Raw genomic sequence first — 13,141 nt, 5'->3', positions numbered from 1 at the left:
TGGGTTGAGAGCAGATTTTGTGGACCCAGTTTTGAATGCCTTTACACCAGAAGTCATGTGGTTTTTAAGGAAGCCCTGATTTAGGAGGGTAATGTTTGGTAGGCAGTGTGTATGGCAGACTGGCATAGTCAGGGAATAGAAGAAGTGGGACCAAGATGCCAAGAGTCAGAACAAGTATTGGAATGGAGTTGTTATATAAAATGTTGTTGAAGTTTAAAAACAAGAAAAAAATAAAGGTGGGCATGTGTCATTTGCAAGCTTTGCCTTGATGTAAATTATTTTAAATATTATAAAGAAAATGCCCGTATGTTATAAGAGAGAACTCTGAAAATATTTAGTATTATGCTCTCTTCCTCCCTCCTGACCCCCAAAACAGTAGAATGGGGGAAGGAGTGTTGGGCTGCCCTTTGTAATTTTGTGCATGTGAGCTCACTCACTCAGTCCTATCCAACTCCTTGTGACCCGGTGGACTAGCCCACCTTGGCTCCTCTGTCCTTGGGACTTTCTAAGCAAGAATACTGGAGTGGGTTGCCATTTTCTCCTCCAGGGGATCTTCCTGATCCAGGGATCAAACTCTCATCTTCTTCATTGGCAGGCAGATTCTTTACCACTGAGCCACTGGGAGAGCCCTTTGTAATTTTGAAGGGTAGGGCACAATTTCTGTCTTGCTCTGATCCAGAAAGGATTAAGATTTAAAAAGGCTTTAGTCATATTTTGAAAGCTGGCAAGATGTTTACATTAAAGGTGGATGAAGAGGATGGATCAGGGCAGAGGTATAAAACTAGAAATTAGGGTACTAAAATAGTTCTTAAAGAAGTACAGTGATTTTTGGATTTTTGCAGAGAACTTGCAGGATGACCATCAGTTTTGCTGTAAGAATTCAGGCAGTAGCCTAATGCTAAGTCGCTTCAGTCATGTCCGACTCTGTGTGACCCCATAGACGGCAGCCACCAGGCTCCCCCGTCACTGGGATTCTCCAGGCAAGAACACTGGAGTGGGTTGCCCTTTCCTTCTCCAATGCATGAAGTGAAAAGTGAAAGCGAAGTTGCTCAGTCGTGTCCGACTCTTAGCGACCCCATGGACTGCAGCCTACCAGGCTCCACCATCCATGGGATTTTCCAGGCAAAAGTACTGGAGTGGGGTGCCATTGCCGTCTCCGCAGTAGCCTAAAGGTAGACACAAATATGTTCATGAGATGAAAGTGAACCAGTTATTCAGGAAAAGCACAAGGATTCTTGATATTTAAATGGAAAACCAGAAAGACATTTTAATGGATCACAAATACCCTGGCTCTGTATCTAGTTTTTTTCCTTATTGTTTTATATAATTGTAGAAGTTATTTTTTTTAAATAGTTAAGTGGGAAGAAAACTGCATATTGGTAAAAATGTCTCTAAAAAGTGATGGACCATGGACAGGTGGCTCCTGTGCTCAAGAATTTCAGGAAGAGCTTTTGCATTCTTGGGATTGATAGCTAGCTGTCTGGTGTATGGTTCCAGGAGAAATTCTGTAAAGGAGAACTTTTCAAATTACCCAATATTAGAATGTGTATATTATCTTTGTTAGAAACAAGACAGCAAAAAAGATCCTTAAATTTTGTCCCTCTCCTTAATTTCTAATGTTAAAATTAAATGGAAAAATTTGACTTCTTCTATTCAATCATAGCTAATGTTTCTACATTTCAGACGTTCAGAGAATCTGGCATCCTAAAATTCCTAGTCTAGCTACTTAGGCTAAGCTTAAGCTATTTTTATTGGAGGCATAGGTGTCTTGTACCTTTCAGAACATGTATTTATTTCTTTCCTTTCATTTGGTTGTGATTTATTTTTATTTCTTTCATGCATGTTCTTGAGTTAGTACATATTCTATATATAACTTGTATTAAATATGTACACATATAGAGATAGGTGATGTATATGTTCTTTATTGCATTAGATGAGTCAAATAAATGTGGTTTATCTTCTATGATGTGACTACATTTTGAATAAACATTTACAGCTGGGGTATGATTTGTTTCCCCATCAGAATGTTAATAAGGAAACTAATGTAGATGTCAACATTTTTCCCCCCAATTAAAGTAAGCAAACTTGGTGTGAATTTAGAAGTCTGAGCTTACTTGGTGTGAATTTAAAAATCTGAGCCTATATCCAGTATTTTTGGCAATATAATTGAAATAGACAGTGGACTTTCCTAGCATTGTTTTTTGTGTGACAATGAAGAACCTGAATATTGAGAAAGAAAAAAATGAGTCTGCCAAGAAAGCTTAATGCCACAGAGAATGGGCACCCATATTTTGGTGATATTCAAACTCAACTGGTAATGAATTTAGCCCCTTGAGAAAAGAAGAGTGCAGATGAACTATTACTTGCTCAAAAAAAAAAAAAGAAAAAAAATCAGTAGAGGTTTAAGTTAGGAAAATATGAATTCAGTTTATACTTGACTTGAAAGCTCTCATTACTTGCTTGAACCAAATCTGGCTAGAATGAACTTTATATTTGTTTTCTTTTCTGGCTTTACTTACATTAAAATCATTTATAAAATATTTATAATCCTGGGGTGGTCATGAAGGGCTGTAGTTTACTTGGAGAAACTCATATGAAGCAATGAACAATGCACGAGAATTTAATTATGCTAAGATATGTGGTAAGTGTATTTTTTTACACTTAGTATGTAATTTATCTGGAATCTATTAGAGCATGGTGGGAAGAAATGGTTGGGCAGTTTTGAGGGCTACCTTTTTTATGTCAGTTTTATGGAACCTGAGGATAGCTATTTGTTGATTGACAAAAATATGTATTAACCAAGATACTATAAATGTATTTCCACTTAGGTTAACTTCTATATTTTAATCATAATATGAGATATTTAGTCTTTTAACAGTGCTTGGTGCTCACGTGGAGCCCCAGCTCTGAATTGACATCATAGTCTTGTGTAGCAGTGGAGTTTATATTAAAGTTACTAGGAGGAAGTGATCTGACATAAATTAATTGCTATAAGAGATAAATCTGATTCATATTTATTCAGCAAATGTTACTGTAAGATCTGAATTAGAATTGAGACAATGCATAACTTGTAAATGCTGTACAGCCTATTGACTAATTAATAAACACTGTGGGTTTCCTGGCATTCTTAGGTATTATGTTGATATCAGAAGACAGTATAAGACAGGGTCCCACCTAGTATAAACCAGAACCCAGGACAGTAGTGAATAAATGCATAATGGGACTTAGCCGCATAGGATTCCTGCACCTTATTGCTCTAGTAGGCTATTGCACTTAAATTTAAATATATATATGTACATATATATATATATTTAGGACTTGGAAAGAAATAGAGATGTCTGTGTATATAAAATAAGTTATTTCTTAAAGAACAGAATTTAGGGCAAATACCTGATTCAAATGTTAGCTTTTTCTCCTTACCTGGTTTTGTACATTATTTGACCAGGCAGTTTTTAGTTAATAATTGTGCTACTTTAGAATCCCTGTCCATTGACTTATAAAGGGAGGGGAACAAAAACAAGAATTGCTTTCACACAGAAAAATTGAGTCAGGTTAATTTCCTAAACCATTTAGAACATACTGGACCTTTTTACTAGTTATGTTAAAACCCTGTTGGTTTGTAAAAATCTAGAATTTCTCTTAAAACAGAAAAACATTTGACTAATCATTGTTAAAGTGTAAATCTAGTTTAGTGTGACTATAGTTCTCCCCCTCCAAGTAACTTTTCTGTTATTTGCCTCATTATCTATGAGTTATATTCATTGCTAGTCAGATGTTAAGTTCCACTTGGTGAATCTCTTGTGTTGGTAAAACTTTTTGTATTTATCTCATCTCTTTAGAAATAACAATTTAACAGATTTGGCTTCTTTTCACGAAGTGAAATTTCTCAGAAGTTCACTGTATCCTTGATTGCATTTTCTCTAGCAATATATTTGATCGGATATTCATAATTTATTTAGATGTTTAGATAGTAGCAAAGTTAAAATCCTTGGAGTGGGAGGAGAACTAAAGTTTTCTTCTTGGTCATTTAGTTTTTGCATTACTTTTTGTTTTAAAACATGTTTTTGGAGTGAATCAACTCTGTAGAAATGCATTTTTTCTAGTTATGCTGATTTGTTTCAAATTGTGGAAATTTTTTGGCAGTAATTTTATCCAGTTCTGTTTGCAGTCCAGTTACAACACAGGGATCACAGCAAACACAGCCGCCACAGAAGCACTATGGCATTACTTCTCCCATCAGCTTAGCAGCCCCCAAGGAGACTGACTGCCTGCTCACACAGAAGCTGGTGGAGACTCTGAAGCCCTTCGGGGTTTTTGAAGAGGAAGAGGAACTGCAGCGCAGGTCAGTGTGTGTATGTTTATGTTTTCTTTTAAGGGACAATTTTTTATTGACATAGTAGGTTAATTTGAGGAATTCTTTACTGAGAGAATTTTTCGCCCCAGTATATATCTGTTTCAAACAAGAATGATACCTCAAAAAAACTTTCCATCTATATAAAGGTCTGTTTCCTTTATTTTGATTTGCAGTAATTTTGGTTAGTATAGTACTAAAGCATTGTCAGAAAGAGGAATGCCTTGCTTAGCCGAAAGATTGTCTTGTCCAGTGTAACAGTGCCTACATGTAGCTACATGTAAACTTTCTTTCTGATAACTTAAAAACTGGTCAAAATTTAGGAAGCCACATATTAAAAGTGATCTGGAATAACAAACAACTTGATACTTGACTGATATCCTCTATCAACAGGATTTTAATTTTGGGAAAATTAAATAACCTGGTAAAAGAGTGGATACGAGAAATCAGTGAAAGCAAGGTAAGGTGACTTAATTGTATGGGAAGAAATTTATCAGCTGAACATGGCAGTTATCTTATCTATTCTTACTGAGTGAATTTAGTGTCTTGAATGTTTAGAATCTTTTGTTTTAGACTGTTGACAGTAGAATTTATAGTTGGTGTCTAGCTATTTTGAAAACAGGAAAAACTGGATTAAATTCAGTGATTTCATAAATACATTTTAGTTGAACACTTCAAAGCTGAAATTCTGTGATTACTTACACATGTCAGAAATATTATTTCCCCCAAAAGGTGCTTTAAAAAAATGTATTAAATATGTATATTAAATATTCAAGACTCTTGTTACCTTTTAAGGAATTCTGCAACAGTAAGCATTTTTAGGCCTTCAGTTACTAAACTCAAACTGAATATTTAGTTTATTTAGTTTTTTATAATAACATTCCTTGAGTTTCTAATATTTCATAATAAATAATACAACTGTTGAATCAATGACTAGACTTCTGGTAAAGGAAATGTATATATATTTCAAGAACTTGACTAAAACTTTAGCAGCTGGATTATTCAAAATTGAGGATTCTGTGTGTACTATTTGTCATTGATAGAGTTTTGGTAAAAATGTATTTTGAAAAGAACTTCCTTTTGAGCTAAAGCAAAGGATGTGCAGGTTTAAGTATTTTTACTCATTTATTGAACTTTGTGATTCGTCATTGTGTAGAAAACACAGCTTTGCTTTAATGGGTTTTTATTAGACCTTTAAGTTGAAAACCGTAGACAAGGCCAAAACTTAAGATTTATTTAATGTGAAACAAGAGTTCCAACTCATTGATAGTTTTGTTTCAGTAATTTGAGTACCTTGTTAGTTTCATTAACTGATAATTCTTGATATAATTCTTCTTCCTCATTTTCCTGAGGGTAAGAAAAATTATTTGGATTAATGAAATTAATTTCATGGGCTTGCCTGGTGGCTCTGCTGGTGAAGAATCCGCCTGCAATGTGGGAGACCTGGGTTCAGTCCCTGGCTTGAGAAGATTCTCTGGAGAAGGGAAAGACTACCTACTCCAGTATTCTGGCCTGGAAAATTCCATGGACTGTATATAGTCTGTGAGGTCACAAAGAGTTGGACGTGACTGAGTGACTTTCACTTGGTGAAATAATGCTCATTCCTAGTCACACTTGTGTCCTTTTCTCTGTAGGCTGTCAGTAGTAAATTGGTTAGAGAATGGGACTTGAGAGGTTAGGCTTTACAGGTTTGATCTTTCATGTCTCTTTTCCTAGGGGCCATTTCTTTTGTTGGTTTTAAGACTTGATGCAGAATTTCTTCATATTGACACTGTTGATACAGTTGAACCACATAGTTCTCTCTTTGGATCTTAGTTCCCAACCCAGGATTGAACCTGTGCCCTTGCAGAGTCTATACCACTGGATGACCAGGGAATTCCTTATATAGTTCTTTTCTGGGGATTATGCTGGAAGATGTTAAAAGTAGCACTCTTCCAACTGAATGCACTGCTTCTGTCCGGTCTCTCCAAATTGTGACAACCAAAAATATCTCCAGTTAAATCAGTAGAGAATTTTTAATGTATTACTTACAATTAATTTATAAATATTTTGGGGAAATTTTATATAAAATTTGAATTTTCACTTAGTTTGATTTATTTGCCATTCTGTATTCTGACACTTAAAAAAAAAGGTTTTCAATTGTTTTTCTGTGATGTTGTATTAATTAAGAAACAAGAGAGTCCCTGAGCCTGTTACAATTTGTGTTTAGGATTTTTGGAGTATGAAGTAACAATTTGGTTACTTTGCTTTTGAAAGGGTGGTGGGGAAGAGTTGTCTTTTTTATGTTCTGCTACTGAATAAGACTTCACTTGAGCGACTGAACTGAACTGAGGAATTAGAAAGTAAAGAGAAACAATGACCTAGCACACATGAAGATTTTGTGTGTGTGTGTGTTGAGACATTATCTTTATCCCCAAGGGCAGTTAAGTATTCTCCATAGTGTGGTAGTGCCAGGGTCAGGAAAATGAAAATCAGTAAGTTTCGTTTTTCTCAGAATCATCCCACTAAACTATTAAATCATCCTACTGAACTATTAAGAGTAGCATTATTGACTTTAAAGCCACTCTTGATACAGTAAAATTTTATAGTCTAATGTACTGTTATATTCTCACATTCATGATTTAATGCACACCTTGTCATGATTAAAATATGTGATTCTAACATTGCTTCTGTGGAATCACATGATCTCCTCGACCACCATCTTCTATAAAGAAGTTATATAAGTTATAATTCAGTTTCCAAAAATGTGGCAAAATATTAGCACTGATTAAAAGTTGAAAATTGCTTAAATTTCAAGTTAGGTTGATCTGTGAAGGCCTGGTATTTTATAGAGCTTATAGTTCATTTACCTTGTGTATAAATTTGCATGGAAAGTGTTGTTTTTTTTTTTTGTCTAATGTACAGTGTTACTTGAAATAGTTACCTTTGTGCTCCACTGGCAAAATAACTAATTTTTTGTTTGCTTCAACAGAATCTTCCACAATCTGTAATTGAAAATGTTGGTGGGAAAATTTTTACATTTGGATCTTATAGATTAGGAGTACATACAAAAGGTAAATACTGTTTTAATTATCTTGAGAAAGAATACTTTTAAAATTAAAAAAAAAATTGTAACAGCACATCCATCTCAGTTACTTATGGTGTATTATACAACTTAGGTTTGTATGGAAGTACTTCAGGAAGCCTAAATTTGATAAGAAGAATGATATAAAGTGATGCCTTCTATACCTGTAGTCTTCAATGTAGTATTGAGTAAAATAAATTTCTGTTTCTTAGTAGAATTAGCCATATTTTCATTGTTGAATAACCACATGTGGTTAGTGGCTATCATATTAGAAAGTGCACATAAAGTACAGGTTTTGCCACTGGGGAGTGATTTGGGGCAGTGCTGCTCTGTATATCATTTGATGTACCTGAAGAATATCAGTTTGGAAATCAGAACAAAAATGAATTAAAGTTTGGGGGGGGAAATCCGTGTCTTTCCTTGTCCTTTTTATTACAAAGTCATGGAAAAAACCAAAAAAGGAAAAAACCAAAAAAATTATCTTCAGTCAGTATCAATCACTAATAATATTTTCTTAGTCACATTTGTAGGTTTTCCCCCCTGTTGGGGAGAATATTATTGAGGTCTTTTTTTTTTTTTTTTAAACTGAGCGTAGTTAGTAAGCTTTTGGTCTTAATGATCTTATTTATTCTTCAATATTCTTATGTAACAGATAGGAGTCTGAGACTTAAAGAGATAATACAACTTGAACAGTTGCTTCCAGCCATCTCCTGGCAGAGCTAGGATTCTAACTCTGGCAGTCTGAGGCTGTAGTTTTCAACCATTAACCACTACCCTCTGTTAAAACTATCTGGCAGGGGACAGTCCCTGGTGGTCCAGTGTCTAAGACTTGGCTTTCCAGTGCAGGGGATGGGGGAGCTAAGATCTCACCTGCATCCTGGCCAAAAAGACCAAAGCATAAAATAGAAACAGTATGGTAACAAATTCAGTAAAGACTTTTGGAAAAAGTTATCTGGATTCTCTGTATTGTGGCATTATTCCTTCTCCCCATCTCCTGCTACTCTGTGCTGGAAGCAGTGCATTTGCTTTGGATGTGTCCTGTGAATTTTACGTTCTTTTCTCCCTTCATGAATACGCCAGATGTCCTGCCTTCAGAGTTAGTGCCTCAGGTATTGAGTCTTTTAGGAAAATGACCATGTTGACCTGATTTCATATTGATCTCCTCTGTTTATGACCCCAGTTACTGGTTTTGATCATCTTTTTTTGTGCTTCCTTATGTACTCAATGCTGGCCTTCTATCAAGTCCTAAATTAATAGCAACCATCTTACCATGGTCTGCCTTTTTGGATTCTTGCCGATGGTGCTTCTTGCAGTGTATAGGTCCCATTTAGGTGCAGGTAGGAGCCTGGAAGCAGCAGTCATGATGTACAGACAGGAACTGTATGCTTTTTGTTTCCCTGATGAACATGGCTGTGACTAGTGACAACAAGATATTGGATGTATTCTTGACTAATTCCTTCTCTTACCATAAAAGTTCCCATCTGAGTCAGGTTTCTTTGACTCCCAGTTGACCTGGGCCACTGCAAATAGAAGTTGCTTTAGGAAAAAATATATCCCATCAATTAAGGTCATGTTTATTATACTGACTGGTAGCTTTTCTTTTTGTTTTTTTAAGGAAAGGGGTGCAGTTTAGAGGCTCATTACTGTCAAATACTGCCATGATAAGGTGCAAAATAATTTTCTTGTAATACTAATTAGTAGTTGGGGCTTAATTTTTTTTCTAGGTGCTGATATTGATGCATTGTGTGTTGCACCAAGACATGTTGATCGAAGTGATTTTTTCACCTCATTCTATGATAAGTTGAAATTACAGGAAGAAGTAAAAGATTTAAGAGTACGTAAATGTTCTGGGTGAAAGGGGAGGAGTTAAAAAAGTCAGTTTAGTCAGTTGCGTGAGTTTTTTATGGTGTAGCCATCAACTTTATTGAACTCTTGTAATTTGCCAGACCTTTTTAAGCTTAAGATAATACATGCTTGTATTTTATTCTTTACAGCAGTCTAAAAATTATAAATCTGTAATCTCATGTACAGAGTAGGAAATGAGGCTAAGCAACTTGGCCACCATCATATATCATAGTAGCAGAGATCAAGGGTTTGAACCAAGGCTTGTCTGATTTAGGATTCTAGTGTCTTAAAGTATTTATTGAGAACCTAGTTTGTGTCAGTCATTATGGTAAATTATATTTAAACAGTTTTAAGTATTGCATTTATTTAAGTGTACTAAAACTAGTATAATTCTAATGTATAGTTTCAGAGACACTAAACTTACTTAATTTTCTCACAGGCTGTTGAAGAGGCATTTGTACCAGTTATTAAACTGTGTTTTGATGGGATAGAGGTAAGGTTCAAATAGACAGTTCTTACTATTGTAATTTTGATAGATACAGGTTAAAAACTTGATTTATTTCAGAGTTTTGTAATTGGTGAGATGGTGTGATATTAATAAGAATTTTTTTAATGGAAATGGTAACCTGTTCTTTTTAGTCTTTTTTAAAAAAAGAGACTTGTGAAACTAGAAGTTAAAATACAGACAAAAATGTACTGACTTTGAAATGCTGCTGCAGAACAGTTTCCTTGATAGGTTTTCCATATGCAGATTCTATGTACTTTTAATCTCACTAAGGCAGTCCATGGGTCACAGAGCCATGACTGAGCTACTGAACTGAACTGAAAGCAATATAACAGTGTGTTTTTGCAAATAGAACTTTTCCTTGACTTTCATTTAAGTGAAATATGTAAGAAGTTGAGAGAAAATTGTGACCTGGTGTTATGTGTGCTGAAATGTTTTCTGATAGAGAAGGATACCTGAGCTTAGGTTCTTGAGGTGGTGTGCCGTTTTCTTTGCTGTTTTCAGCATGTGTTGTGACAGCAGCTGCAGCAAAGCTGACAGTGCAGCAACTTCAGTATTTGTCACGTTACTTCCGCACACATGATGGTGCTGGAGCATCACTGACAGTAACTGTGGTTTTAAAGTTTTACAAACTAGAAAGATAATACTTCATTTTTGAAAAAGTGGTTTCTGTAATTGCTGCATACGGTGCCTAATATATATGACTAATAAGTTGACATAAAATGTTAAATTTGGTAAAGGATTATCAAGTTCAGGCAGTTTTGATTTACTCAAGTGAAAGTTGCTCAGTCGTGTCCGACTCTTTGCAACCCAATGGACTATACAGTCCATGGAATTCTCCAGGCCAGAATACTGGAGTGGGTAGCCTTCCCCTTCTCCAGGGGATCTTCCCGACCCAGGAGTCAAACCCAGGTCTCCTGCGTTGCAGGCGGATTCTTTACCAGCTGAGCCATACTTACTGTCAGTTTATTAAATATAAAAAACAACCTGTAACGTAGGTGATTCCTTGTTTTCCCAAGATTTTTTTTTTTTTGGTGGAGACCCGCCTCATTGTGTAAATTTTTCAGAATGGAGACAAAAGTCAAATGGTTAGTTGAAATATTTCATGTGTTTGTTACCAGTGAGTTGCTTTTTGAGTTTACGTTTTTCCCTCCTCTGAGCCTGTAGTCTTTATTGAAAGTGAAAGTGAAGTCACTCAGTCGTGTCCGACTCTTTGCGACCCCATGGACTGTAGCCTACCACGCTCATCCGTCCATGGGATTTTCCAAGCAAGAGTACTGAAGTGGATTGCCATTTCCTTTTCCAGAGGATCTTACAGGGATTGAATCTGGGTCTCCCCCATTGTAGGCAGACACTTTACCGCCTGAGTCACCAGGGAAGTCTGTAGTCTTTATTATTTCTGTCTAAATTGGGGGAGATACTATATTTTGGTATCTGTATCATTGGAAAATTTAGACTATACCAAAAACTTGATTTGTGTAGTTTTTTTCCTGATCTTATAGGTAGGTGCATGTTTAAATGATTTTTCACAGTGAGCTCTTAAAGTATACCTTTTTAAAGTAGTCTTATAAAAAGACTTGTTTCTCTAGCAGCAGAGTTTGGAACCATGAAATCATGCCCTCAGGAATAATTACCAAATCTTTGCCAAATTTTCTTTTGCTTCCATCTTTCCTTGAAAAAAGGAGAAAAAAACCAATTTTGTCAGTAGCATTCTATGAATAGACCTCAAAATAAGCCAGTTTTTGTTTCTGTTAGTCAAAACTAAGTTGGAGAAATAGACTAATATTATAAATACATAAGTTCATAAATACAAGAAGCTTCCTGACATGTTTATTTGGGCCACAGTTAATCATATTAGCCTTATATTTGGGAACCTTTCAGCATATAATCAATACACAGTTCATGTATTAATGGATGGAAACTTAAACCAGTTATCTAAGTAATCCAGTATGTATGCATTTAGCAAGGACAGTGAATTTAACTTAGTAAGTATGATTAAAATGGCAAGTAACTATTTATAAAAGTTCAGTTTAGTATTACCATGTTTTAAGATCTGGTTAAAATACCTATGGTAAGAATTTTGTTTGAACTTTTGGAATTATCATGTTAACAGCTGATGAAAAGATTCTGGTTTTAAGGAGTATTAAGTGTTTTCTTTTTAAAAGAAATGTCTTTAAACTGGTTTGGAAAAGAGTAGTACATGCATATGTATAACTGAATACTTTGCTGTACAGCTGAAACTAATACAACATTGTTAATCAACTATATTCCTGTATAAAATTAAAAGTTCAAAAAACAGTTTGACAGATATGGAATGTTAAACTTTGTTGTTTTTTTTTTTTTTTTCATGAGAAAGTCTTTTATTTATTTATTTATTTTTTAATAAGAAAAAAAACTTTATTTGAAGTATTCACAAGAATTTTAACATAGTAAACCTCAACTCAAACATTGACACAAAAACAATAAAAAATATTAAAGAGTATCATCATACATCATTTTGGCAAAACAAGATGGTCCAAGTTCTTGTTACAAAACATTGCATAGTGACATTTTTCCTGTCAAATGACTAACTGGATGAAAATACCACATTTCTTTTGTGTCCTTAAGAATATGTAGGTCATTTATCGATTATTGAGTTTTGAGAAGATTCATCCACAATATATTCCTCTGAAAGCTCATAACCTGACCAATTTTGCCATCATTAACAGAGTCTAAGAGTGCTGCTACCTGCCTCTTTCCATTTATCCTTAAACTTTGTTTTTGTTTTAGATTGATATTTTGTTTGCAAGATTAGCACTGCAGACTATTCCAGAAGACTTGGACTTAAGAGATGACAGTCTGCTTAAAAATTTAGATATAAGATGTATAAGAAGTCTTAACGGTATGTAAAAGCCTACTTCCTTTTACATAATAGCAGTTTTGGTCAAATATGAAATGGCTTTCAACTCAGGTTTTGTAATGAAGCTTTTAATAGCCCTATTGATTATCTGTAGTGAGTCATATAAAACGAGCTTTTTACTTAATAGTTAGACTGCAGTGAGATATCTAGTAATTTGTTGTGCTCATCGATGTCTTGCACTATTATTTCTTTGCTCTCTGGAACTTTTAAATAATGTCTGACATTTGTACTCTGTTGCTAGAGGTTTAGGTCTCACTGTGTAACTGTTTAAGTTTTGATCCCAATAACCTTCATAACATTTTCATCTATTGCTGCATTTGAACACTTATTTTAACATTGCTTGTTAACAGTGCTCTTAAAGAACAGTTCTGAGAAACTTAAGTGGATCATGCTCTACTCAGTGTGTCTGAACTGGAAGACATTTTAATTCTGGGTTGAAAGTTTGCGATGAAGCAGAGTACAGTTCAGATTCTTTGG

At 34.9% G+C, this 13,141-nt stretch overlaps 2 protein-coding genes across 2 annotated transcripts in view; both read left to right on the top strand.

The window, feature by feature from the left end:
- The first annotated feature begins 1,041 nt into the window (after positions 1–1,041).
- The window catches only part of LOC104996972 (poly(A) polymerase alpha), a 41,758-nt gene continuing 29,658 nt past the window's right edge, over positions 1,042–13,141 (top strand). Inside the window, exons 1-6 of the mRNA XM_010851391.1 lie at positions 1,042–4,342; positions 4,745–4,811; positions 7,323–7,404; positions 9,140–9,249; positions 9,700–9,753; positions 12,535–12,646. The gene's annotated coding sequence lies outside the window, so the exon portion shown is untranslated. The remainder of the gene's footprint in view (positions 4,343–4,744; positions 4,812–7,322; positions 7,405–9,139; positions 9,250–9,699; positions 9,754–12,534; positions 12,647–13,141) is intronic.
- LOC104996971 (poly(A) polymerase alpha-like) lies at positions 4,116–12,654 on the top strand (the record flags this gene model as incomplete). The annotated part of the gene is made up of 6 exons (XM_010851390.1): positions 4,116–4,342; positions 4,745–4,811; positions 7,323–7,404; positions 9,140–9,249; positions 9,700–9,753; positions 12,535–12,654. Coding segments are annotated over 6 exons (660 nt in total), but the record flags the coding sequence as incomplete, so codon positions are not given.

The sequence above is a fragment of the Bison bison genome, unplaced genomic scaffold, assembly GCF_000754665.1.
Source record: "Bison bison bison isolate TAMUID 2011002044 unplaced genomic scaffold, Bison_UMD1.0 scf7180017864302, whole genome shotgun sequence".
Classification (NCBI taxonomy): domain Eukaryota; kingdom Metazoa; phylum Chordata; class Mammalia; order Artiodactyla; family Bovidae; genus Bison; species Bison bison.
The sequence above is the reverse complement of the archived record's forward strand: the minus strand, read 5'-3'. Positions and strand labels throughout refer to the sequence as shown.